The sequence below is a fragment of the Centruroides vittatus genome, unplaced genomic scaffold (assembly GCF_030686945.1).
Source record: "Centruroides vittatus isolate TY-2023 unplaced genomic scaffold, ASM3068694v2 scaffold_861, whole genome shotgun sequence".
NCBI lineage: Eukaryota > Metazoa > Arthropoda > Arachnida > Scorpiones > Buthidae > Centruroides > Centruroides vittatus.
The window spans coordinates 10,908,076-10,933,051 of NW_027122718.1; the positions used below are offsets into that span (position 1 = coordinate 10,908,076).

Below are 24,976 nucleotides of genomic sequence, written 5' to 3' on the forward strand. Positions count from 1 at the left end.
AGATGTCATATAAGTGAATTATTGTTTAGATGAGTTGCATTTATAACAATAATTTCTTTGTATATATATTTATTTTAATTAAAGATTGAACAAATGAATATAAATATCTAATATTCATTTCATATATTTTAAAATTTGGAATTAACTCTCTATTTGCTTTTGTTAAGAGATGGTGCCTAATGTCTACTTCTAATTTCTTATCACATAATTTCTAATTCTTAATTGCAGTGTAATATTGCCCAATTAATTTGGCTGATGGTTGGATGATTAATCATAATACATTGAATACACTAGAGATGTTTATATATATAAGTCAGTATTAGATCAATTAAGAATTTTGGTTTCAAGCAGGACATCTGTTGTAACTTGATCTGAACATCAAGTCAAAGGTGGAAATTCCAACATACTTTTCGTTTGTCTGAGAGAGTCCTTGTGTAGTTGTCACCCCAGTCAGTTGTATTAGAGAGTGAAAAAAGTTAATTGTTAATTAACTACGTGTTTTTATGTGAAACAGTGTCAAAAACAAAATCAATATAAAAACATCTATTGCGAGGATGATTCATATAACTACATCAAGAGCACTTCCATTCAGTGGCAGCCAACATGTGCAAGGATGAAGTAATATCTCTGAAAATCTTCTTTGTTTAGATCGTCTTCTGCAGGTTCTTTTTGAGTGAAAATCCTAATACCATTTACCATACTGGTATTGGAGTGGAAACAAAAGTTTCTAACTGGATACAAGCAGATTTGAAAGCATGGGCCCATGAAAAGGCTTTGTCAAGTTTTAGAGTATGACTTTCTAAAAGACATTGTCAAATCTGAGGGGATAACAACCCAGCAATAAAAGCATTGCATACATATTCACTTTTATACTCTTCAGCAGAGACAGAAGTGAAGTTGCAGTCCTTGCTTAATGCCTTGAGGTTCTGATAAAATTGGTCATTAGACTCATTGGGTTGTTGGCAATGATTAATGAGACAATGGCAAGCAAAAATTTTGTTTACAGGCTTCACATATAGAGCAGTCATTTTGTAGCTTTTGATCTTAATAGTGTTTTCAAATTCAGAGCACTCTAATATATAAAAACAGACTAGGGGACCAACAAAATTAACAAGAAGGACAAATTTCATCAAGTTGTCCATTTCCATTGTTGATAGGAAATTCTCAAAAGTTCAGTACTAATAAAATCTGTAGTGACTTAGATATATCGAAAGATATCTGGTCTATTTGTGGGGTAATGAATTGAGGACTTTACAAAACAAAAGAAACATATTGATGGAACCAAATTTAATAATAATAAAAACATGACAAATCAGCTCAAAGTCTCAAATTACGTTCTTATCGGTTATACAGTTATCTTGATCTCATCTCTAATTACATAGGTAATTTTAAGTCAAATACTAATACTGCTACTACACACTTATTCCTAGTGTATATACAATTATTTACAAGTTGGTACACAAGGTTGTTGCATCTTCTTAGAACGATTACTTAGCTAAATCTGATACTCTTTGTTAGCCAACACATGGTCATAACTTGGTTTAACGAACAATAAAATAAAAAGTGGAATCAATGAAATAAATGTCTGAAGGAGTAAACGTGGTTCTTAAATATGTTCTTACAAAAATTACTCCTCAGTCTGGATGAAAATCCTATTTGATGGATTTGGATTGTCCTTTGCACACAGCAGTCCAATATCCTATCACTTCTGTCGTATTACCACGATGACCTTCTCTCACCTTTCAGTCCGGGTAGGGGCTTGAAAGTCCAGTCCAGTCCAGTCCAGTCCAGTCCGAAGACGAATCCAAAAAAAACAAAAGGCACTCTGCCATGCACTTTTATAACTCTCGCCATCCGGAAACTTGTTCCTCTCACGTGACCTTCTCTTAAACGGTCCACAGCCACGACTGCTGTGACCTCATAAAGGTGATACAGAATGCACGACGTAATCGTGTATCAGGTTTTATCGTTACGCGTAACGATAAAACCCGATACAATATTCTTTAATCGACGGAACGCAATTACATAATTTTACAAAATTAATAGAATTAAAATAACCATAATAGCGGAGCACTACAAATTTATATTATTGGAACAAAATAATTGACTAATGGGTTTCTTAAAAATTAGTCTATTTTTATTATTATTTATTTTATAATAAATTCTTTAATAAATTTTAAAATAAACTAGAAAATAATTTTTTCAAATAATAATAATGAATATGCATTTATTAAAGAAATCTTCAAATAAAAATAAAGTTGTTTTTACTGGAGCGAAAAGTTTCAAAAACGCTTGAAAAACTCAAATGTTTTTGGGTTATACAACTATCCTTGATGTGTAATCCAAAAGAATGGGTTTTTCAAGAATTTTTGAATCTTTTGTTTCAGAAAAAGTAGTTTAGTTTATATATTAGAATATATTGTATGTATTTTATAGATACAGTAGAGAGTCGTTAATCTGAACCCCGGAAATCCGAATCGCCGGTAATCTGAATGATTTTCAGTCGGACTGTGTTGTGCTGAACGTTTTTGATACTAGATTTACTTCTAAAGTATAATTTTCATGTTTTTATATTCTTCAATATATTTATTTTGTTTGTACAAAATAAAGAAATAATTTTTAACGATGCAATAGCCTCGATTATTATTATAAAAATTTTCGTTAGACTTAAAATTGACGAAAATTCAACACGAAGCGACAAGGAACGGAGAAAAATTTGAACATTGGACAGGTTAATATATTTTTTTGTACATAATCGGTAATCCGAACAAATCACTAATCTGAACAACCCCAGTCCCCAATTGATTCGGATTAACGACTCTCTACTGTATTTTTAAACTGAAAACTTTAAATACGCAAATTTAAATAAATTACTTACTTGTTCTACCATATCTTTAGGTAATTGTTCTTTACTATCCATACTTAATATTGCCCTACATATTTCTTCATTTGACATCCTCAGTTTAGATAACAATATAGTACAATTCTGTGCACGCCTTCCATCAATAACAGAGAGCTCCCTCATGGCTCTTACAGGTCTTGTCAAAACAGTTGGTATATCTTCCATGGAACCATTTGACTAAAACAGATATTTAAATATTTATTAGCTAATTTAAATTATCACAACAGAGATAAATCAAATTTCTATAATATTTAAGATGTTTATTTATATTAGATAAACAATGATTCTCAAATTATATAAAAATTAGATTCTAAACAAATTGTGCATATTTTAAATTTTACATATTAAAATATTTTGCAATTTAAATTAATTGAAATTAAATTTAATAATTATATAAATTATTAATTATTTAAATATAATTCATTAATTAAAATTAATAATTTAGTTAGTTAAATGCACATGTAAATTTGATCCTAAGAAGTTGGTTCTGTAGGTATAAACGATGGAATGTGTCAGGTCAACAAATAGTTTCAATGTGTAACATGTAACATAGATAAAGTGAAAACAGTTTAAATCAGTTAAGATAAGATTCAAAAATGAGAGAAAACAAAAAAATAAGGTGTAAATCGAAAAGAAAGAAAAAAAGAATGAGTAACCGGAAACAAATAGGCCACGTTTCTTTATGCAGCGAGAGTGTAGTGAAATGACGTCACGAGCAGTATTGGCCAATTAGAAACCAGTTTCAGTGTGTTCGCTGTAAAGCGCTTCTCGAGCACTGCATAAAAAAATACGGCCATATTCAATTCTAACAAATGAAAAGAAACAATCATTATCATATTTTTGTGCATTTAACATGTGGTAGCACAGTGTACAGAAATTTGCTAGAACAAAAATAAAACCTTGTATAACCTGTCAACTGACCTATGAGAGCAGCAATTTCTCCAGAGGCAGTGTTTGTGATTGCACTTTATTATTAACATATAACCTACCCCACTGCACAATTTGCACCTGTTTCAAATTGACTTTTAAATGGTACAGTTTTTCAAGTCATATACAAAATACGGAAATTTGGCTTTAGTTCAACAGTTATATGTTTCAAATTCTTGGTTTTTCTAAATAAGGATTTATATTTACTGTGAATCACTGAATGAAAGTGAAATAAAAATTTTGCTTACAAATAAAAGTTGTGCATTAGCTTATCAATGGTTGCATGGATCTTTTCTGAAGATAGAACACACTAAAAGAATAGTTGAAGAATTTAATTATTCTTCAAGATGCTCATTGCACTGAATTTTCAAATAGTCAGTATTACCTAACATTACGACACACAGTATATAAACGTTATCATTAACAGCTAAAAAGTAACTACACTGTGCACATAATTTTAAATCATGAGTGTAAATTGAACAATGTTTACCAATTTCTCTATCACATTATCTCAAAATTATGTATTGCAAACTTGCATAATTTGAACACAGTTTATCTATATAAACTAGCATTAATAATGTATATATATATTTTTAATTTTAGTATTCAATAAAAATAATGTAATGTAGACATAATCTAAAAGTTTAAATGTAAAAAAAATTATTTTTTGCTTTAGTTTTTAGGCTAGTGTCAGTGTCAAAACTTTGTTTTCAGTATGTATACAGAAACAGCGCTCAACTGAAGATGGATTATATGATGATTTACCAAAATACATTTTAGATAAATTAACATTAACTAAATCAAATTATATATAATGTTTTGTAAACTTATAATTTATTACAAAACAATATCTGGTAATAAATTATAAAATATTTTTATCAATAAAATAGAAGAAACCCTCTTTTGGCATTATTGTAATGACAAAGAAAAATACATATACACAATACAACTTAACAATCGTTAGTACTTAAAGTAAAAGAAATTTATATATTATCAAGCAAAAATGAAACATTCCTAGAGATAAGCATAAAGGTTAAAGCGTGGCTGCTGTACACCATATTTATGTATGTATTAATTTAGGTTAGTCCTCTCCTTTGTTCTTTGTTTCTTCCTTCCAGAACTTTCTTTTCTAACTCTTTTCCCTTGGGTGGGATGACCAATTCTTGGAACCACAGAGAACAATGAAAAAGAGGAGGCCCTGGGCCAGAGAGAAAAAAAAAAAAAAATTCTTGAGTCCAGACCTTGTGGTGGACAGATGTCAAATGTGGTGCTCCAGGTCGGGAATGGCAACAACTGGAGAATTTGAGAGAGTTTAAGAATGGGAATTTTATCGTGGTTACAATAAAAAGGTGTTGTAACAATTTGCCAGGAGAAACTCAGCACAAAGACGATGATGATAGACTTTTCAGAAAAAGTTCAACGTGGTATCCCACCCAAATTTCTGAAGTCAAACAAAACCCCGGGTATTTCACTCCTTATTGTATCTTGTTTTCCTGGATCCTCTTTTCTCTACCATCTTTTTTTCTTCCCTAATTTTATTAGCATGTAAGTATTAGTTATAGTTTTCGGTCACTGTATATTTGTCGCAAATGGTACATTTGTCATTGTACCCTGAATTATTGTTTGATGTCGTGTTGTATGAAATTACTACAAAGTTGGAATCCAAAAGAACCTGTTTATATACACGAAATAAAATACTTTGTTTGATGATACTGTCGCTTAGTTATTGTTACGTTTTTCATTTGTTGATCTATGTACATTTCGCAACAAACCTCACAAAAGAATGTCATTAGAAGAAACAAATTTTAAATATTAAGATTTTAGAACATAGATAAAATTTCAAATTTGATTTGCATTGTTAATAAAAATTATACTTGTATCTTTATATACTAGTACAGTAGAGACTCGTAAATCGGAACCCCGGTAATCGGAATCGCCGGTAATCGGCACGATTTTCAGTCGGACCGGGTCGTGCTGAATCGAACATTTTTGATACTAAATTTACTTCTAAAGTATAATTTTCATGTTTTTATATTCTTCAATATATTTGTTTTGTTTGTACAAAATGCAGAAATAATTTTTAACGATACGATAGCCTCGATTATTATTATAAAAATTTTCGTTAGGCTTAAAATCGACGAAAATTCAACACGAAGCGACACGCAACGGAGAAAAATTTGAACATCGGACAGGTTAATATATTTTTTCATACATAATCCGTAATCGGAACAAATCCCTAATCTGAACAACCCCAGTCCCCAATTGATTCCGATTTTCGGTTCACTACTGTATATGTTACATTTTTAGAAAGGCATGCAAGAAAGATTTTTTGAGAACTTCATAATATAGAGATAATAATTTATATAGTAATTATAGGAAATTATAAAGTATATTTGTCCTTATCCTTCCTTAAGAAAATTATTACCTAATGATCTTTTTATCACTGTTTGAAAAATTTGAAGTTTATAAAAATTCTCTTTTGCAACCATCTGTAATTATTATTTTATTATTTTTAAGCTATTAAATCTTACACACTGTTGTTAGATTCTCGAACACTATAATTACATGTTTTATTTTCATTTAGTCAAGTTTTCTTCAGAAGCATTACATTCAAGATTCTTATTTCTCATTAAAAGTAAAATCATTTTCTTTGTATTACTTGAAGTGACAATTTAATGAAAACCAAATGTATTTAGGTAATAAAATTTTGTTTTTGAAATGCACTTTCATTTATAAATAAATGGCAAAGATAAAAAGAAATATTGAATATATTTACGAAACCTAAAACAATTTTAAGCTTTTTTCAACATGCCAATTATATCTAATGGATACAATAACATATTAGCAATAACTTTTTTGTTTTAAAAAATAATATTTACCTGTTGTTTTTGATATGCTGAAAAAGTTTTATCAAAATCACTAAGGTCAATATCTTTATAAAGTTTGGAATCATCTAACTCTGTCCATATTGTTCCATCTATTTTGCTCTAAAATAAAAATAAATAAATAAAATATATATATATATATTAATTGTATTATTTAATTTTTTATAAATTTTAACTCCAATATATGTATATGACAAAAGACAAATTTAAGTTTAAAAATACATAATTTTTAAATAAATAACTGCATAATTCTGATATAATAACAGTTGGATACAGTGTTGTACATCATATTTTCTTATCAAAATGCAGTAATCATATAAATACAACATATTTAAGATTTGAAGTTTGCATTGATACACGTGATAAGTGATCAAATTTTTATGGTTGCAATATAAATTTAGGGAATTCGAATAACAATTGAGAAAGTTAAATTAAGAAATTATAAAAAACATCATTTCAATTAAGAATTACTCAATCTAATTTCTTTACTTCACATTCTATAGGTATATATTAAAATTAAATTTCTTCTATACTAAAATTTTGTTGTTAACAGTTTTTTATTGAATAAAAAGATATTAGTAAATGAAATTGCTATAAAATTTTCATTATAATTACTGTATAATGTTTACTTATAATAAAAGAATTTAGTAACTGTTAAAATAATCATATCATCCATACAATTTTAAATGACTGAAGTTAAAGCAATTATTTATATTATTTCTCAAACAATAGTTATTTCTTTTATGTATTATTTTATCCTTCTAAGAAGCATACTAATCCATTATTTACATTCATTTCCAAAAATTTATTTGGAAAAGTAAAAAAATTATATATAATAAATTAACAAAAAAACATCTACTGAGTAATATTAAAAATCTGGTATTTACATTAAAGTATATAGATATATTGAACTACAAAACGTTTTCATTTTCCATCATTCACAACATTTTTTTGCATGGCATAGCCTCAAATAAAAGATTCTCTCCTTAAGTGAAAATTGTTTTTGGACTGTTGCTGGTGTTGTGAACGATGGAAAATAAATATATTGAATCTATAAATATCTTTATGTATTTTATATTTTAAAAAAAATCTACTGTTAATCTCCTGTTAATACTGTATATGTTAACAAACACGATTAAATTTGTTAGTTTATTAACAGTATGTTAACAAATTAACAAAATTCCATAATTTGTCATATTATCCAAGACTAAACCAAATCATTTTTAAATTTTTTTATAAAATAAAAACTAAAACTATTCCTTTGATAATTTTTACTTTTTATAATTTAATATTACAGGCCAACAATCTCTTATCTGAAATCCCCAGAACCAGATACTTTTCAAAATTTGGAATTTTTTCGATTTCAGAATGGTAGTACTGTTTTTACATATTATATACTGGCAGCGGTGCTTGCAGCCTATACAAAAGGGAGCCCAAGCTATAAAAAAGGGCATCATACATTATGTAAGAAGCTTCAAATCTACTGATTGCATTTGGGCTAACTTGGCCTCGAAAACAAGGAATGTTTTTTGTTTTTAAGCCAAGTTTTAGTTAACATATGACGAAGTTGCATAGGACAATGGACAAATATTGTTCGTTAGTTTCTTTTTTCTTTTATATTTACAGAAAAGGCTAAAAGTCATGAATTTTCTGTTGTTTGTTGATAATGGAAATTGGGGCCTTCTTGGAGTTAAGGGTAACACAAATGAAAAGGGAGGGGCATTTGCCCTAAGTGCCCAACATAAAGATGTCACTGTATACTGGCATCTATAAAAATAAGGATTTCCTAGAGTTCCATTAATTACTGACATGTCTGATAATGTCAAAAATTTGAAAATGTTTAAAGAGATGTCTCTTTCTGACATTTTCAATGTCTTCTAAGTTGAAAAATTATCTAAAAATAAACAAAATAGCCATGAAATGAGCAGCAAAAACACATCCAATTTGTAAATGATAGTTATCGTGCACACTAATGATGCTCCATGAAAAACTCTGCTTTTTGGAGCTTTTTGGTTTTCAGAATTTCACATAAGATTGTCAACCTGTATATTAGTTAAAAATTTTTAATTTCATTCTGTAATAGAACAGATAATATTGCTGACATAATCATATGAAAATATGTAAATTAAGATTAAGTTACCTCAGGCAGTTTTGACCAATTAAAACATTTCAGTGGATTTGAAGGCTTTGGGATGTAATTCTTGACTACCCGACAGTAAGTGGATCCACGATTTGTTCTAGAACTCATACCAGGATAAGAGGGATTCATTCCTATATAATTAAAAGTATACGGTCAATATCAATAAACTCAAATATTTCTATTAAAACTTTTAACTTTTTTAACCTTTTGTCAGATGTGACCCCCGTCCTCAGGATGGTATTTTTTTTCTTATGTACACCACTTATTCCAAGTGCAAGTGATCAGCCTGAAGGGTAGGTGTATTTTCGAAGGGATGAGTGAACTAAATAATACAGGAATAAGGACTGTTTTGGTATCGGAAAACAGTTGCCTTTTTTCAGAAGAACCCATCTTCGTTACATATTGTGCCTGCTTGTGTTATGGTGGATGTGTGGAAAAGATGTATGTAATTATTTCATTTGTTTTCTACTATTTTTACCTTTCTTACCTTATTTTGTTAATAAACATTTCGAATAAAAAAAATTTTTATTTTTGAATAAAAGCAAACATTTATTTTGTATTATAAATAATTGATAAATTTAATGTTACAACTGTTAATTTTGTGCTTTTATATTTTTTACTATAAATTACTAGATTGGTTCATTTTTACTACTGATTTGTATAACTTTTACGCTTTTAATTGCAAGTATGATACTTTTATAGTTTCATCCAACTACAAGACATGCCTCACATTCTTCAAGATCATCTGGAAGAGGAGGTGCAAAATGCCAAAACTATTGTACAAGATGAAAGTAGAAAAAATTTTAGAAAGTGATTGTGAAAGTCAATATCAATGTGTGGCCCAATGACTACTCGAATAGTGCTCAAAGTAGTGATGTGTTATATTGTATTTTTTCCCTATTTTCCTTATTGCTTTGTATTGTTTTTTGCGTATATATTACTTTTTCAAATAATAATTATAACATAATAATGAGAAAAACAATGGTAAATACTATTTAATCTGAAAGCAAAAACTGTCAGTCCCCAGCACAGGTTGTGCCTGCTCATTTTAAAATACAGATTGTGCCTGACGAAAGGTTAATTATTGTTTAAAATTTATATTAAAATTGAATATATATTGTATTGCAAACATCAAAATAAAATTCTTTTAAGTTTACAATCAAAAATGATTTCTAATTTAATAGTACCAAGTTCTTTTTTTTTTCGAAGTTTAAAAGAATTAGTAATATATTTATGACATTCTCCATATGTTCAATCCATTTTTTTAAACTCCAAAACTTTATTGTTTATTAATTTTACATGAGATGATCAAAAAGTAACTTTATAAAGTCAATACCACAGATAAATACTTTTATTATAAAAATAAAAACATACAGAATTTATCTGCAAGCAATATCCTATTTCTGAACAAAATCTATCCAGTCTGCCCAGACATTTATAGCAACACATTGTAACTGTTCTACTACTATTGCTTTACTTTCATCACTGTGCGTGATAAAAACAAATGAGATGAGATCGTAACACAACTGAATTTATTGTCTTCCTTGCATATATGGTACATGTCTCGACAACACAGCTAACAAAGGAACAACTAACTGCCAACCATTTCACTGAGTGAGTTCGGACTCATCTAGGAAGTGATGACTCATACCACCCAGGGTTTGTTGCTTGTTTTTTCACATCAGTTAAGATCGAAGGGTGACGTTCGCCACAAGATTAACAAGCTTGTTCATCCAGTCCTCAAAAAATTCCTGTCCTTGCAGTTGCAGCCACTCAATGATAGTTATTGCTTGTTCATCAGTAGTGACACAATGCTCATATAGGAGTTCCCTCAAATGTGAGAAAGCATAAAAGTCAGATGGGCTGAACTGTATGGGAGAAATGACGAATCTCCCATTAAAATGTCTGTAGCAAATTCACATTCTGGTATGCCTTACATAGCTTCCAGATGTGTATATGGCATGGTACAGGACTTGTCATGGAGAAGTAAAAAGCTTCAGCTAAGGAATCTAAGGTGCTTTTGCCTAATGGACTCTTTTAAACTTCAGCAGGTAGCTTTTTTGACTCACAAAATCAAATAACTATTTTACATATGCTTCTTTACAAGATCACTTTTCTAGCCTTATGACCATTTAAAAATGCTATGCATCATTCTAATCATCCAAAGTTGACATTCTATCTTCAGATTGACAAATGAGAATAATTGGACTGAAATTTGAAAAAATTGTAGACCTTAAATTTCCACTGTTGACTGTCTGTCTGTCCTTAATCTTAAGAACTGAGTTAGATAGATGAAAGTCAAGAACAGATATGAAAGCTTAGGGGCAGGAGGCCCTGATTAACTATACACAAACTTCTGATGCAAACTAGAAGTCATGTTATTTCAATTCAAAACTTTTCCTCTGAAAGCAGTTAATAGATGATCAGCATGACTCCATTGCTAACGAAAAAGTATGATGTACAAGGACAAGACACTATAGTACTAATTTGTGGTGGAGTACATTTTAAATGAGATAAATTAAAAATATGATTAAAAATTGCAGCCTGGCATTGTGACACTGTCACAATAAATAATTGCTTGTTGACTGTTATTTTGTTTAGCCAACAGATCCTCTGTACTTGATAATGGAGTCATAAATAAATATATTTGGAAATGTAAGCATTGTGAAGCACTGTAAATGTGATGATAAAACGTTTTTCTCAAATACCTGTTTATTGCTGTTTAAATACATTAACTTCCCATGGCTGTGTTCAGTCATACAGGGCATTCATTACAAGCCAACTATTTTTGGGTTTTGATGTCTCAAAAATCAAATGCACATTAGATTCAATGACACATTTAAATTGAGAAAACATGTTAAAAATAAATTAAAGTTTTTCAAAAATATATCTAAGACACAGCTTTCCCACTGAAATAACTTCTGTGATCATAAATAAAATTAAGTATACAAAATTAAATGCTTCTTTTATATTTGAATGCTTCGCCTCACCCTGAAAACCTGAGATGGTTGGATGCCATTTCCATTTATAAATATAGCCTCACCGCCATGTGCATCAATCACAAGGAAGAGCTGAATTTGTCAGTTGCACCAATCTTTAATTTGCCAATACCGGCCACCCACACGAATGCGCATGTTCAACATAATGATTTCACGAGACATGAATTCGATCTAATTTTCAAATCATGTTCTATTTACTCTGTGTTCCATCAGTTAATCTGTGTATCACCTGAAGAACAACTTTAAGCTGTTCAAAAACATTTGTGATGTACTTTATCCATTGTATAACTCACACCAGTAACAGGTTCAAGATATTTTGTTATATTTGAATGTTTGTTTTCTAACAAAAATCTGTTATTTAAATAATAAATTAAACATTATCACTGTTTTAATAATTGTTCTCCCATACATAAATTATTGTTGTTCAGACAAAATATATTCAGTTTGTATTTCATGATTAAATTTACAATTCCTTTCAAATTTGGGCACCATTTTTTGAAAAGAGCTAATATAACCATTTTCCTTTACTCAACCAAGCATTTAAATAAAGGAAAAAGAACAAAAAAAATTAATATTTTTGTATTTATAAACAAAAAAATGATTAAACCGATACCAGACATTTTGTTATTTATAAAGAAAATACAAAAATCACTATGTAAGAAACATTTTACACTTATATTTTAATAATAAAATTTATTCTAATTTCTTATCTATATCATAATATTTTACCTGGAGGAAATGGAGGTCCAGGTGGAGCTGGAGGTGGAACAGGTGGCATTGACGGTAGAGGTGGCGGTGGCGGGGGTGGAATTGATCCTTTAGTTCCTGGTGTTTGATTGATACCTGCTTTGGCATCATCTGAAAGACTTCCATTTTTGACTAGACTTTCTACTTGACTACGTTGTTGTCTTTCGGCTTCAAGCTATTAAATAATGTTTTGCAAATATTTAGTATTTTCATACTGAATAATTCACTTTCAAAAATTTACAAATATTTCATTAGATTATATTATTTCATACCAATTGACTAAGTTCATTCACACGATATTCTAATTCAGCAATTTTTTGATTGGCTTCCAGGTGTCCGACAGTTTCCTTTTCAAGTTTAGTTTTCATTTTATTCATGCTAACTTGCAGATCTTCCTAATAATTAAATATTTTCTTTTAATGTTAAAATATTTATAGAGTGTTGTCTATGAAATTTAATTTGTATTATTCAAATTTTAACAAAATTAAATTGTATCAATAAGTATATCATATGTTAAATTTTTAACCTTTTCTTGCAATTGCTGTTCTAGTTCTTGCTCTTTCTTGCAAAGTTGGCAGCTTAATTCAGCATTTTCTTTTTCCATAGTTTCGGCTTTCTCTTTTGCAGACCTTAATTCTTCTTCAGTAGCAAGTCTTGAATATTTAAAATTCAAATAATACTCGTAACATATAATTTAGAATTTTAATAAATACCATCACTATTTAAATAATAATACAAAAATTGTCTTACAGTTGAACTATTTCTTTAACATTTATTTGCAATGGAGCAATGTCAGGATTATCTCCATTTTCACTTTGTAGAATAATTTGTTGAATAACACGATCAAAAAGTAACCAATGTTGAGGACAAGCGCCATAGTCCACTAAAACATTTCAAAGCGTAAAAACTATGAAATTAATTAAACTATATGTAAAGTCAAAATATCTGCATATTAATGTAACTAAAACCATTCGCTTATCTTAATAAGCAGAAATCTTAACTTTAAATTTAAATATGATGCCAAGTTTAGTTCATTTTGAAAATTGAACTATATTACTTGTTGTAAAAAACACAATTAAATCAAAAACTAATCATTAAAATAAGAGATACAAAATATTATTACACAAATATATAAGTAATAATTAAAGATTATATTTGATGAAACTGCATAATATTCTATACATTTATAATCCTGCATTTGTAAAATTTTTAAACTCAAAGTTTGATTGAAAGGGTTTGAACTTTTAAAAACAAAATAATAATAAACCAAAATCTTTAAAACTTTGGAGATTTAGTTGGATTATATACAGATATAAGGAAGTATGCAATTTACTAATATTATATAAATCTAAGCTGAAAACAGAACTCACAAGTAGCAGCATGAGTTCTATTTTCATTGACCATTTAATATAAGTTTAACATTTTCACTTGTAAAAATGACAAAAATTTGCATTTTAAATGTACAGTAAGACCCCGCTTAACGCTGATTCGATATAACATGGTCTGCTCGAAGCCTGAAAAAAACTCAAAATTTATGCCAATTTTAATTATCATGGCCTTTCATTGATTCGTATATAATACGATTATTTACGAACACGAACCAATCAGCAAAAAGTGGCAAAAAGGTGTACTTTCTTTAAATCTAGGTTTGTTTGGTGCAATTTTGGAAAAAACATATCATCATGGATGCCATAGGAAATATTGACTTCGCTTGGCAAGAATTAACTGATAAATGCGTGAACAGAGTGTGGAAGAAGTTATAGCTGAAGTTATCCAAGAATTCTCAACGAGAAGAGCCTATTGCATCTACATCTCCTAATCCTGGATAGGATTAGGAGATGTAGACGTGCGGGATATTGAGGATTTACTGCAGATTTCTGGTGATAACCATACCAACAACGACCTTCAAGAACTGGCAAAACAAGGAATTCATGTAGAACTGGAAAATAGAGATTCTAAAAACAAAGAGCCCAAAAAATTTCTCTACAGATTTCCTTAGTAAAAGTTTGGTAACGATAACCGAAATCGTTGATCAAATTGTAACAAATGATCCAGAATTTGAAAGGCAAAATGAGGAGTTTTGGATGCGATCTTCTGCTACCAACATTTGCTTAAGGAAAAAAAAAGTGACAAATGAAACTTCACGACTTTATTGCAAAAAATAAAAAAACAAGAATTTCAGAAAAGTCAGGACCTTCGTCACAAAAAATGAACTTTATATTTCTGTGTGTATACGAGGGCTGTTCAGAAAGTTTGCGGCCTTGCCTATATGCGGCGCTGCGATCAATTTAATTTTTAGTGGGAATAATTCAGCCATCTTTGCTAAAGATACAACACCAATTTTTGCTTGATTTATCGTAAAGTTTTGCCACGACAGCTTAGCAGATAGTCAGTGTGCACACACTTTGTCAAAAATGGAGAAGACGGAGACTCGTGCGGTCATAAAATACCTGACAAAAAAAGGGTTGACCCCATATCAAATCAAAACTGACATGGATGAAGTTTTGGGAGAGTCTGCTCCTTTGTACACCACTGTGAAAAAATGGACAGCCAGTTTCAAATCTGGCAGAGAGAGTGTGGAAGATGACCCTCGCCATCAACTGCTGTCACTGAAGAAAATATCGACAAAATGCACGATTTGGTATTAGCAGATCGCCGTTTGAAAATGCGTGAGATAGCTGAGACAACAGGCATCTCTGTCGTCCGAGTGTACCACATCCTAACCGAAAATTTGGGTATGACAAAGGTCTCAGCAAGATGGGTGCCACATCTGCTGACCACCGAGCAAAAACGTGTTCGCACTTTGATGTCAAACGAGTGTTTGGACTTTTACCAGAAAAATCCATGGGATTTCTTGCATTGGTTTGTGACTACTGATGAAACGTGAATCCACTACTACACTCCTGAAACAAAAGAACAGTCGAAGCAATGGAAACACCACAGTTCGCCACAACCAAAGAAGGCAAAGACAGTTCCATCAGCGGGGAAAGTGAGGGCCTCGGTTTTTTTGGGATGCTTAAAGCATCATTTTTATTGACTACCTAGAAAGAGGAAAGACCATCAATGCTGTCTATTACTGTGAACTTTTGGAAAAAACTGAAGAAAGAAATCGAAGAAAAGAGGCCACACTTGAAGAAGAAAAAAGATTCTGTTCCATCATGATAATGCACCTGCATATTCCGCCAGAATCACTGAACAAAAGATAAACGAACTTTGCTTCCAATTAGTTCCACATCCACCATACTCACCTGATTTGGCCCCCAGTGACTTCCACCTTTTTCCAAACCTAAAAAAATTCTTGGCTGGAAAGAGATTTCACTCAAATGACGAAGTCATCTCTGAAGTGAATGAGTATTTTGCATAGCTTGACAAATCGACCTATTGTGATGGCATAGAAAAGCTAGAACATCACTGGAATAAGTGCATTGCTAACAAAGGAGACTACATTGAAAAATAAAAAAGTTTTAACATTATTTTGTTTGTTGTTCTATTTGAGGCTGCAAACTTTCCGAACCGCCCTCATATGTTTATGTATATTATTATGCAGATTAATATAAAAATTACTTGAAATTAAAGTAAAATCTGTTTATTTTTGGTCGCATGTTCACCTATCGCTATTTACTCTATGTTAAAATGACCTCGTTTAACATTGTTTCGCTTAGTGCTTTGTCGTCTAGGAACGCATCTCCCGCATTAAGCGGGGTCTTACTGTATAGTATAAAATCAGTTGTATGTTAAACCAAAAGCATTTTTTACAAATATTCAAAATAGCTAATGTTCTATCTTTTCTGTAACATCCTATAAATTAAACTAGACTAATTTCCATTAGTTTAGTTTGATTTACAAAAAGTCTGCTTTATTAGAGCTTGCTCATAGGCTCCAATAAAGCAGATTTGTTGTTATAAATCATCATTATTCTCAGGGTGTCAAGAGATGATGCTGGAGATTTTTCCCTGGGCCAGGAATAAACTTAAGAGCCCATAGTGATTTCTACGCCATAAAATTAAATCATGTTTGCATACATACTGTAGATGTACTGTTAAAATATGTCTGCAAACATGAATGTAAATAAAGCTTAATTCTAATTTCATATTCACACTGGACAAACTCCAAATATTAAAAACTTATATAAAATATAAAGATATCTATATATTTTATATAACTAGAAATCATTTTCTTAGTTATTTCTTTTTGTAGATTTAAAATAAATTATTTAATGCATTACTTGTTCATTCTCTTATTCCTTCATTAAAATGCTTACTAAACTCAGCAATTAGCCACATTGAATTCACCACCATTAATATTTTGTCCACTTTTGTTTTATATATTGTTTTCAATTATTAAATCTAATAAAAATTTATAAATTATGTTGTATTATAAATATGAATACATTTGTAATCCTATACAGAGTATGAATATAGTTATGCTAATTGTAACTTTATGTTTTATCATTTAACTGTTTTTTGTATAAAGCATTATCTTAAATAAATTAAATAATTTAATTAAATTTTACAATTTCAAAGAATATAATCTTTCATACTTAGAAAATTTACACTTTTTTAATAGTAGTAAACTATTCTAGACTATTATTCTAATAGAAAAATTTGTATTATATACTTGTATCAAATATATAACACTGAATTCCATTAGAATAACACTATTAAACATTGTAATAAAATAAATTATTATTTATTAAAGTCAATTATTTATAAAATAAAAATGCTATATTTAAGTACAGTGTGTGACTACATTCATAGCATGTCTTAAAACATTTTAAGTGAACAAATGTTATTTATTTATTACATTCAGTTTCAAATAATGGTGAGTGAGTGCCATTTACCAATCTGGTTTTTTGAATATGATCCCTAGTCAGACATTATCAATGCCTTTAAACTCTCTGGATTCTGAAGAGTAAGATCATGCATGATCTTAACATGAAAATTTGAATGCATTGACCATGCATTCAAATTTTCGCATGTATTCAAATCCTGGGCTTAAAGGTCTTGCATGACTTGCAGTTTATAAGAATAGAAGTGAAGATCTTGGTGGAAAATTTCCTGAATGATCAAATCTGAAATCTGCAAAGCTGCAGCGTGTTACTGAGCAGATCATCTTGGGCTCCATGTGATTGCAGTATGGAGTTTCAATCATTGCCAATGTCTGCACTGTTCTTTCACTCAATCATGGTTTATTATTACAAACAGATGCAATAGATCTAAAGCAGTTATGAGCAACCTGCAGTCTATAAGATCCTATATACATATCCCAGGGCTTTGGTAATGTTATTTTATTTTCCTGTTTTCTGTCTCGTGCCATTATGCAACTCTGATTAAGTTGATGTTCATGACAAAGAAAATTCAAACTAAACTTCACTAGTGAAAAGATGAGAATAAACTATAAACAGTCAACTTGCATTAATAGAAATCACTACATATTATAGTTTGCTTTATTCAAAATTCATATTAACAATTTTCAGGATCAAAGTCAAGGTTGTATGATTTACAGAATTAACACTTAACAGGCAATAGAAATTGCTAAATTATAATATTTTGAATTAATTTACTAAAATAAATTAATGATCTAAATAATTTTTTAATCAAACAAAAAGAGAAGAGACAGTATTTTCCATTTAAATGTGGAGCAGTATATCAGTGGTTAAACAAAACAAAGATTGAAAAAGTAGAAAATATTTTTTGGTGCCATGAGAATAAAAAAAGAGCCAAAGTACTGTATGCACCCCCCATGAAATACCAACTAGCACGTTTTCATGGGACCATATCCATCTAAAAGGATGAATGTCCTTAAACTTTAACCCCTATTTTCTGAATACAGTAGAATGGTCTGCTAAAACCAGATGTTGAATTGCTCTACAATTGGAGGTTGAACACATATTTGCTTTACTAGAATACCAGGAAAAGAAAATTATTCTACTCAAAATAGAACATTTATTACAGTAATCCTTTGCTTTATACACTTTTTGACGTCAGTAATAAAATCATTATTGGAAATAGGATTATTCCTTGGGGATTGTAAAGATAATTTACAGTTTGGTTTAACAAAAAAGTTTTGTTCACTTTATCATGTGAAAATTAACATTGTGACAATGGCATAATTTACTTTAACACGAGAACTTGCTTTATCAATGTTTGTTTTAAGTCAAATTGACTGTATTACTAGTTTGCATATCATTAGAATATATAATTTTAGTACCTAGTGTACTGGCAGTTATGGAGTATGATAATATTCAACAGACTTAAAACCTGCAACACCACAAGAAAAAATGTGTACCCTACCAGAAACTTACAAAGTTCTCGCAGCCAGCATCCAGAAAGGATTACTTATACTAATCTAAAGGAATGGATGTAACTTGTAATGGTGTGAACATCTGGTATGTTTCCATGATGACCTAAGTTGAAGGGTTACCTAAATATACACTCTGTAGCAAGTACACAATCTTGTTATTTTTTTAATTACGTCTCTAGTACAAAAGCATGTTATTCTGTGGCCCCCTTTTCCATGTCAAATAAAATGGCAGCTCAATGACAATAGAATATCTTGCTACTAATATCGTCATAATTGCATATCAATATATGCTATGAATGCAACCACATTCTGTAGTACTAAATTGAAGATTATAAAAAAAAAATAATTACATGGAAGGAGTAAGCTGTGTTGCAATAAAGACATAAAATGAGGATAGGCTGCTGTGTGTGTTAATTTTTTCCTTAATACATCAAACATTCCAGTTGCACTTTTTGTATCTACATGTACCTAAATAAATACATTTTTTAAATTAATATTAATTAAAATTCTAATAAAACTAATTTTAAAAATTTCAAAATCTTAATAATCTGTCTTTCCTTGAAATAACATATAGTTAATATTAAAAAATCAGAAAACATTTCATAAAAATTTATGTATTTCATGACACATCCCAATATTTTAAACATGGTTAAATTCTGCTTTATTGTGCTAATACATTATTTTGAAGAATGTGAAGGGAGCTTTTATATAACTCTAGGAAAAATAAGAAAGAAAAAACATTGGTCATAAAAGCTAAAAAATAAAAAATATATAAAGATGACAGTTGCAAAAGCAGTAACTTATATGGTGTCATTGGAAGGAAGAGATGAAAATAAATGCTGTGTAGATGCAATAAGTCTAAGGACTGGGCTGAAAGAACAAATGGAAGATTGTAAGAAAGGAAGAATGACTACTGCATTTATAGAACAAGTGTTACAGAAATGGGATGAAGTTTAAAAAAAAAAAAAAAAAAGGAAAGCAGAAATTTTAGAGATATGAGACAATTAAAACAGTGTATGCACAGAGGATCTCAATTTGGAAGATAAATAAGGAATCAGTAGCTTTAAAGTGTATACGAAGAAAAAGATTTAAAGAAAGATTGTAAAGAAGTAAATTTTGAGTGCACAGCTTCAATTAAATTTAATAAAACTGTACCAGCAAATTTATAGTTTACAATATAATCAATAAAGAAAGATAATGTTTTATATTAATATAGATATAATTTTAAATTTTAATAAAAAATAAATTATTATAAACATTTTACCATGTCAAATTTCCTTCCCATTTCTTTTTCATCCTCATTTCTAACCATTTCAAATATATCTAAATGCCTAAAGATTAAAAAAAAATTAAAAAGAAAATATATATATATATTTTAATAAAAGACAAGCTGTAATTAAATTATTTCTATCATTTCTATCTCCTATTAAGAAGTAAATTACCTATCTAAAGTTGCATTTTCATGTTTCCGGAGCTTATCAATTGCAGGTTGAATGCCGAGCATGAGAAATTCGTATCTTAAGTGAAGGCGAAACTCTAAATGATCTTCTCCGGGACCGTAGTTCATAATGGCATTTATAAAAGACATAATTGCAGTTTTTAAATTTACTTCATCTTGATAGATGCCTGTACTCCTATCTAAATCATTAACAATAGTCTAGGAAAATAATATGCCAGACTTAAGCAAAATATTAATAATTTCCTACAGTTCAATATATATTAAAACCGTACCTGAAATCGCGTGCGTTCAAAAGCAAACTTCTGAAAATGTAACATTGCTTCTAATACTTTCCGATGGCCTCCAGGAACTAAACAAACTGCACCTAATATTTCTAAAACAGCTATTTTAGTTTTAATGTTTTCTGAACTCAAACTCTGAGCAATTGTATTAATGGCAGTTGGATGGGCAAGTACGTGAGCTCTTCCATTCTAAAAAACATAAAATGTTAAATATCATATAATTATAACAATATTTAAGCATTTAAACGTATAATAATTCTTTCCTTTATTTGATTAAGTAATAAAAAATATTTTATACATACTGAATTATTCATTAATGCTTTTACACAACCAATTAACGATGTATGAATAGGACTTTGAGATGTAGCATAATCCATATTTTCTAAAAAACTGAGTAAACAGGATAGGCCATCTTGTTCTAAAAACCTCATAACAAAACTATAATAACAAATAAAAATTTACTCAAAATTAGCTGTTAATAAATGAAGCCAAAGCTAAAAACAAATATTAAAAGAGATTGACCTATTAGGTTGTGTTCGAAGAGCAGTTTTTAGATTGTCCAACATTTTTGCCCTTACCATCACTTCTTCTTCCTCTCTTGGGAAGAGGAGCTGCAATATAAACAATAATTTTTTTTTATTTTGTAAATTAATAAATATAATTAATAGTTAAAGATTGAAATGTTATCACACATACCATGGACATAGAATTTACCCTTTCGATATAATAATCTGGAAAATGTGCTGTTGATTCCACTTGTTCCTAAATAAAATTTTATGGCATTATAAATATTTTAAAAGTTTTTCCTTGATTATTTTTAATTGTTTAATTTATTAATTTTAAATTATATTTAGGAATTTTACAATTTTCTCAGTTTATCAGAAAGTTATGAAATATATTTTGTAACTTTTTATTATTATATATATATATAATAATTAATAATAATATATGAAGAATTTTATGAAAAGTTATAACAACACACCTTTTAAAAATTGTTAAAATTAAAATTACTTAAAATAATTCAAATTAATTATTTTCAGTACAAAAGAATTTTTATTTTTCGTTAACAACTTTTCGATTTAAACTTTTAATTTTTCTAAAATTGTTTTCTAGTGAAGTATTCACAAGAAAATGGCAACTTACTTCTTTGTTTATTGAAGTATAAAATTTAAACAAAGTAATTTTACTTCATTTATTTTTTGTTTTTTTATAAAGACATAATTATTATTTTCATTTTTCATTAATTCTCTTTTATTATAATAATGATCTCATTGTTAGTGGTTGAAAATTGGGAAAATCCAAAAAGTACTCTAAATATGATACAGAAGTTTCCATAATTGGACCACAAAGCACTGAAGTGTCTTGTTGAGATGATTAGATAGAAATCACAAGTATTGATTTATCTAAATCAGTGTTTTCCAACTAGATGATTGCAAATCCTATTACTCAATAATGTTGTAGACTTCCAGCATACCGAACAAGAATCACTAACTAGTGGAAAAACACTTATTTAGATAACAAAGCTTTGAATAAGAATCAAAATGGACAAATAACTGCAATATATTTACAATGGTAAAACATAAACAATGTAGTGGATGGAGCTAGGTTGGACCAAAGAGCAACATCCCTAAGGGATCAAATGGGTTTTTCAGGTGAACAAAAGTGAGACGCAAGGTCAAGTTGTACAGTGCTTGAATGGTGAAGTTGTGTTATATTAATTACTATGTCTATGTTATTTTGGAGTCATGTTCTGATTATTTATAAGGTTGTACCTAAGAACTAAAACACTATAAATAGCTTTGAATTTAATTTGTCATTTTTGTAAACAATTATTAAGTAATAGTTAAATGGTTACATTATAAAAGATTATTAATAAATTTTGAATTACTAAAACATTTACTTGTTTCAAATTTTATATTTTTATTCAATTATAACAATTCTTACATGCTTTAAATTTAGCAACATTGACATAGAAATTATTGCAATTAAAATACAGTATAACCACTGTTTATATAATACTGTATATACAAATTCTTAATACTGATTCTTCTTGTATTATTCAGATCACTTTTTGTCCATTGATTTATTTCCTATGTTTCGTGCTAGCACACTTTTCCTATAGACAGACTTATCAAACTGGATAGCCACCGGACAGAATGACCTCAAGAGACAATTTTCTTCTATGTATTTATTATGATATGCATGTTGGACCTAATAGGTCCCTCTTTGGTCATGATACATAGATCTCTTTGTGGATTTATAGGTATATACCCATACATTATCAGTTTTATAGTAAAACTTCTTAACATATGTAATCGTATGCAACAAAATCCTAAAAGGGTACACATTTTATCCTAGACACACAAATTTGGAAAGAAAATTCTGTACTATTTGATACAAGATTATGGAATCTGATAAATCCATACTGCATCACAATTTTAAACACTGGAAATTTACAGGTTACATCTCACTTACACATGTGCATTTACTTTGCCTTTGGGTGCTTTTCCCTCCGGCTCACAAATATGTGTTAGTTCGATTATTTTTTCACTCCCTAACTGTTAGGAAACCCTCCCAAGATTAATGTATCTGTAAGCTTGTATTTTTGTTTATTCTTTTATTATTATCTATAATTTCTAAATGTTCAAATAGTTTTCATTTAAACATATTTTCTTTGAATTTTTGAACTTTAGTAGTTTCTTTTATTTCACATCTATTTTGGTTACAGTGTTTAGCAATTGCAGATTTTTTGTCATTATTTTTTATTGCTTTGACGTGCTCCCCGAATCTTGTTTGGTGTTCCATCTTGGTTTCCCAATGATGTGGAAATCACTCCAGCTTATGTATAATATTGCTTCTGTTCCATATTCCTGTTTGTGGTTCATTTTCTTTATTTTAAATTTTTTTGACTGATTATGCTGTTCTGGTGCTAATAGAATACCACTTTTCCTAACATTATTTTTCATTTTTCAAATAAACCAGATGCATATATCATTTCAACAAATTCCATATCCTTGGTATTTTCTCCATTCGGTACAGAACTTGGATGTTTTTTTAAACCAACTATTAACGATTTTTCTGCTATACAAAAAATATATCTTATATATATATATATATATATATATATATATATATATATACATACATTCTTAGCAAGATTTAGTAAATTTGGCAGGCAAAAAAAATTAACACATTCATGCCAGGGAATGTGTTAATTTTTTTCATTCTTGTGTTTATGAGAAACATGAGCCTGATGTGTCCTAGTTATTTCTTCAATGATTGGACATATATTTGAAAGACAAACTCTCATTTCCTTGTCAATACATTGAAGAAATCCTTTCGTTTTATACTTAATTGTGTTTAGGGTAGAAAATCCTAATTCACATAAACAGGATGTTGAAAATTGTAGTAAAATGTTCAAAGCTTTTTTAGATATTGCCACATTTCTTCCTTTATAGAAATCCTAAAGGCTTCAAAAGACAATTCCTTATGTTTAATCATCAATCCACGGTCACTGGATATAGCTGCCAGTTCTTCTTTTTCTGTTAATGTTAAACCAAAATCGCTTGAAGCTTCCGTAAATGGGTTTCTAATCCAATTGTATTGTTCAGTGTTAAGTGATGGAAAATAAGAATCCAATTTTTCTTCTAAACTTATTAAATGTTCAACTATTATTGGAAGTATTTCATTTATGCAAGTGTTATTTACCAATGGAAACATCTCCAAACTACCTTCAACAGCTTTTCTTTTCCAAATCTGTAGTTTTCTCTGAAACGCTTTCATTTTGTCAGTGGATGTGAGAATATTTTCTTCTTTCCCTTGCATGCTAGTATTCAAAATATTGAGCTGCTGAAATATATTGGCCAAATACTGTAACCTGGCAATCCAAAATTCACACTGAAGGAGGTTACAAAAATTTAACTGTTTCATCTCTTCAAAAAAACACAAGAAGTTCTTGTCGTAGCTCGCGTACACGGGTAAGTACTTTTCCCCTTGACAACCAACTCATTTCAGTGTGTAAAAGCAGCTGTCTGTGTTGTGAATCCATATTGATACAAAGCTTTTTGAATAAATGTGATTTGACAGGTCCTCTTGTAATAAAGTTTACCATCTGAACAACTTGATCTAAAACTTATCTTAATTTTTCTCCCAATGTTTTTACCATCAATGCCACCTTATGAAGAAAGCAATGAGTTACGATAACATTCTCTTTTTTTTTTTTTTTTTTTTTTTTTTTTACAAAAGATGTAAGACCCTTAACAGCCTACCATGGAAGGGGTGCCATCTGTTCAAATGCCTACACATGACTTCCATGTTAACTGCCATTTATCAA

General features: G+C 29.4%; 1 protein-coding gene across 7 annotated transcripts in view; it reads right to left on the minus strand.

The window, feature by feature from the left end:
- LOC136990229 (disheveled-associated activator of morphogenesis 1-like) overlaps positions 1-24,976 on the minus strand; it is a 73,218-nt gene that overhangs the window by 18,602 nt on the left and 29,640 nt on the right. For all 7 annotated transcript variants that reach the window (XM_067288614.1, XM_067288611.1, XM_067288613.1 and 4 more), the window contains exons 4-17: positions 21,340-21,405; positions 21,166-21,254; positions 20,946-21,081; positions 20,635-20,832; positions 20,346-20,560; positions 20,168-20,234; positions 19,254-19,371; positions 13,351-13,483; positions 13,127-13,253; positions 12,873-12,995; positions 12,583-12,775; positions 8,855-8,985; positions 6,709-6,816; positions 2,879-3,079 (exon numbers count right to left, since the gene is read on the minus strand). In XM_067288614.1, the coding sequence (XP_067144715.1) occupies positions 2,879-3,079; positions 6,709-6,816; positions 8,855-8,985; positions 12,583-12,775; positions 12,873-12,995; positions 13,127-13,253; positions 13,351-13,483; positions 19,254-19,371; positions 20,168-20,234; positions 20,346-20,560; positions 20,635-20,832; positions 20,946-21,081; positions 21,166-21,254; positions 21,340-21,405 (1,905 nt within the window). The remainder of the gene's footprint in view (positions 1-2,878; positions 3,080-6,708; positions 6,817-8,854; positions 8,986-12,582; positions 12,776-12,872; positions 12,996-13,126; positions 13,254-13,350; positions 13,484-19,253; positions 19,372-20,167; positions 20,235-20,345; positions 20,561-20,634; positions 20,833-20,945; positions 21,082-21,165; positions 21,255-21,339; positions 21,406-24,976) is intronic.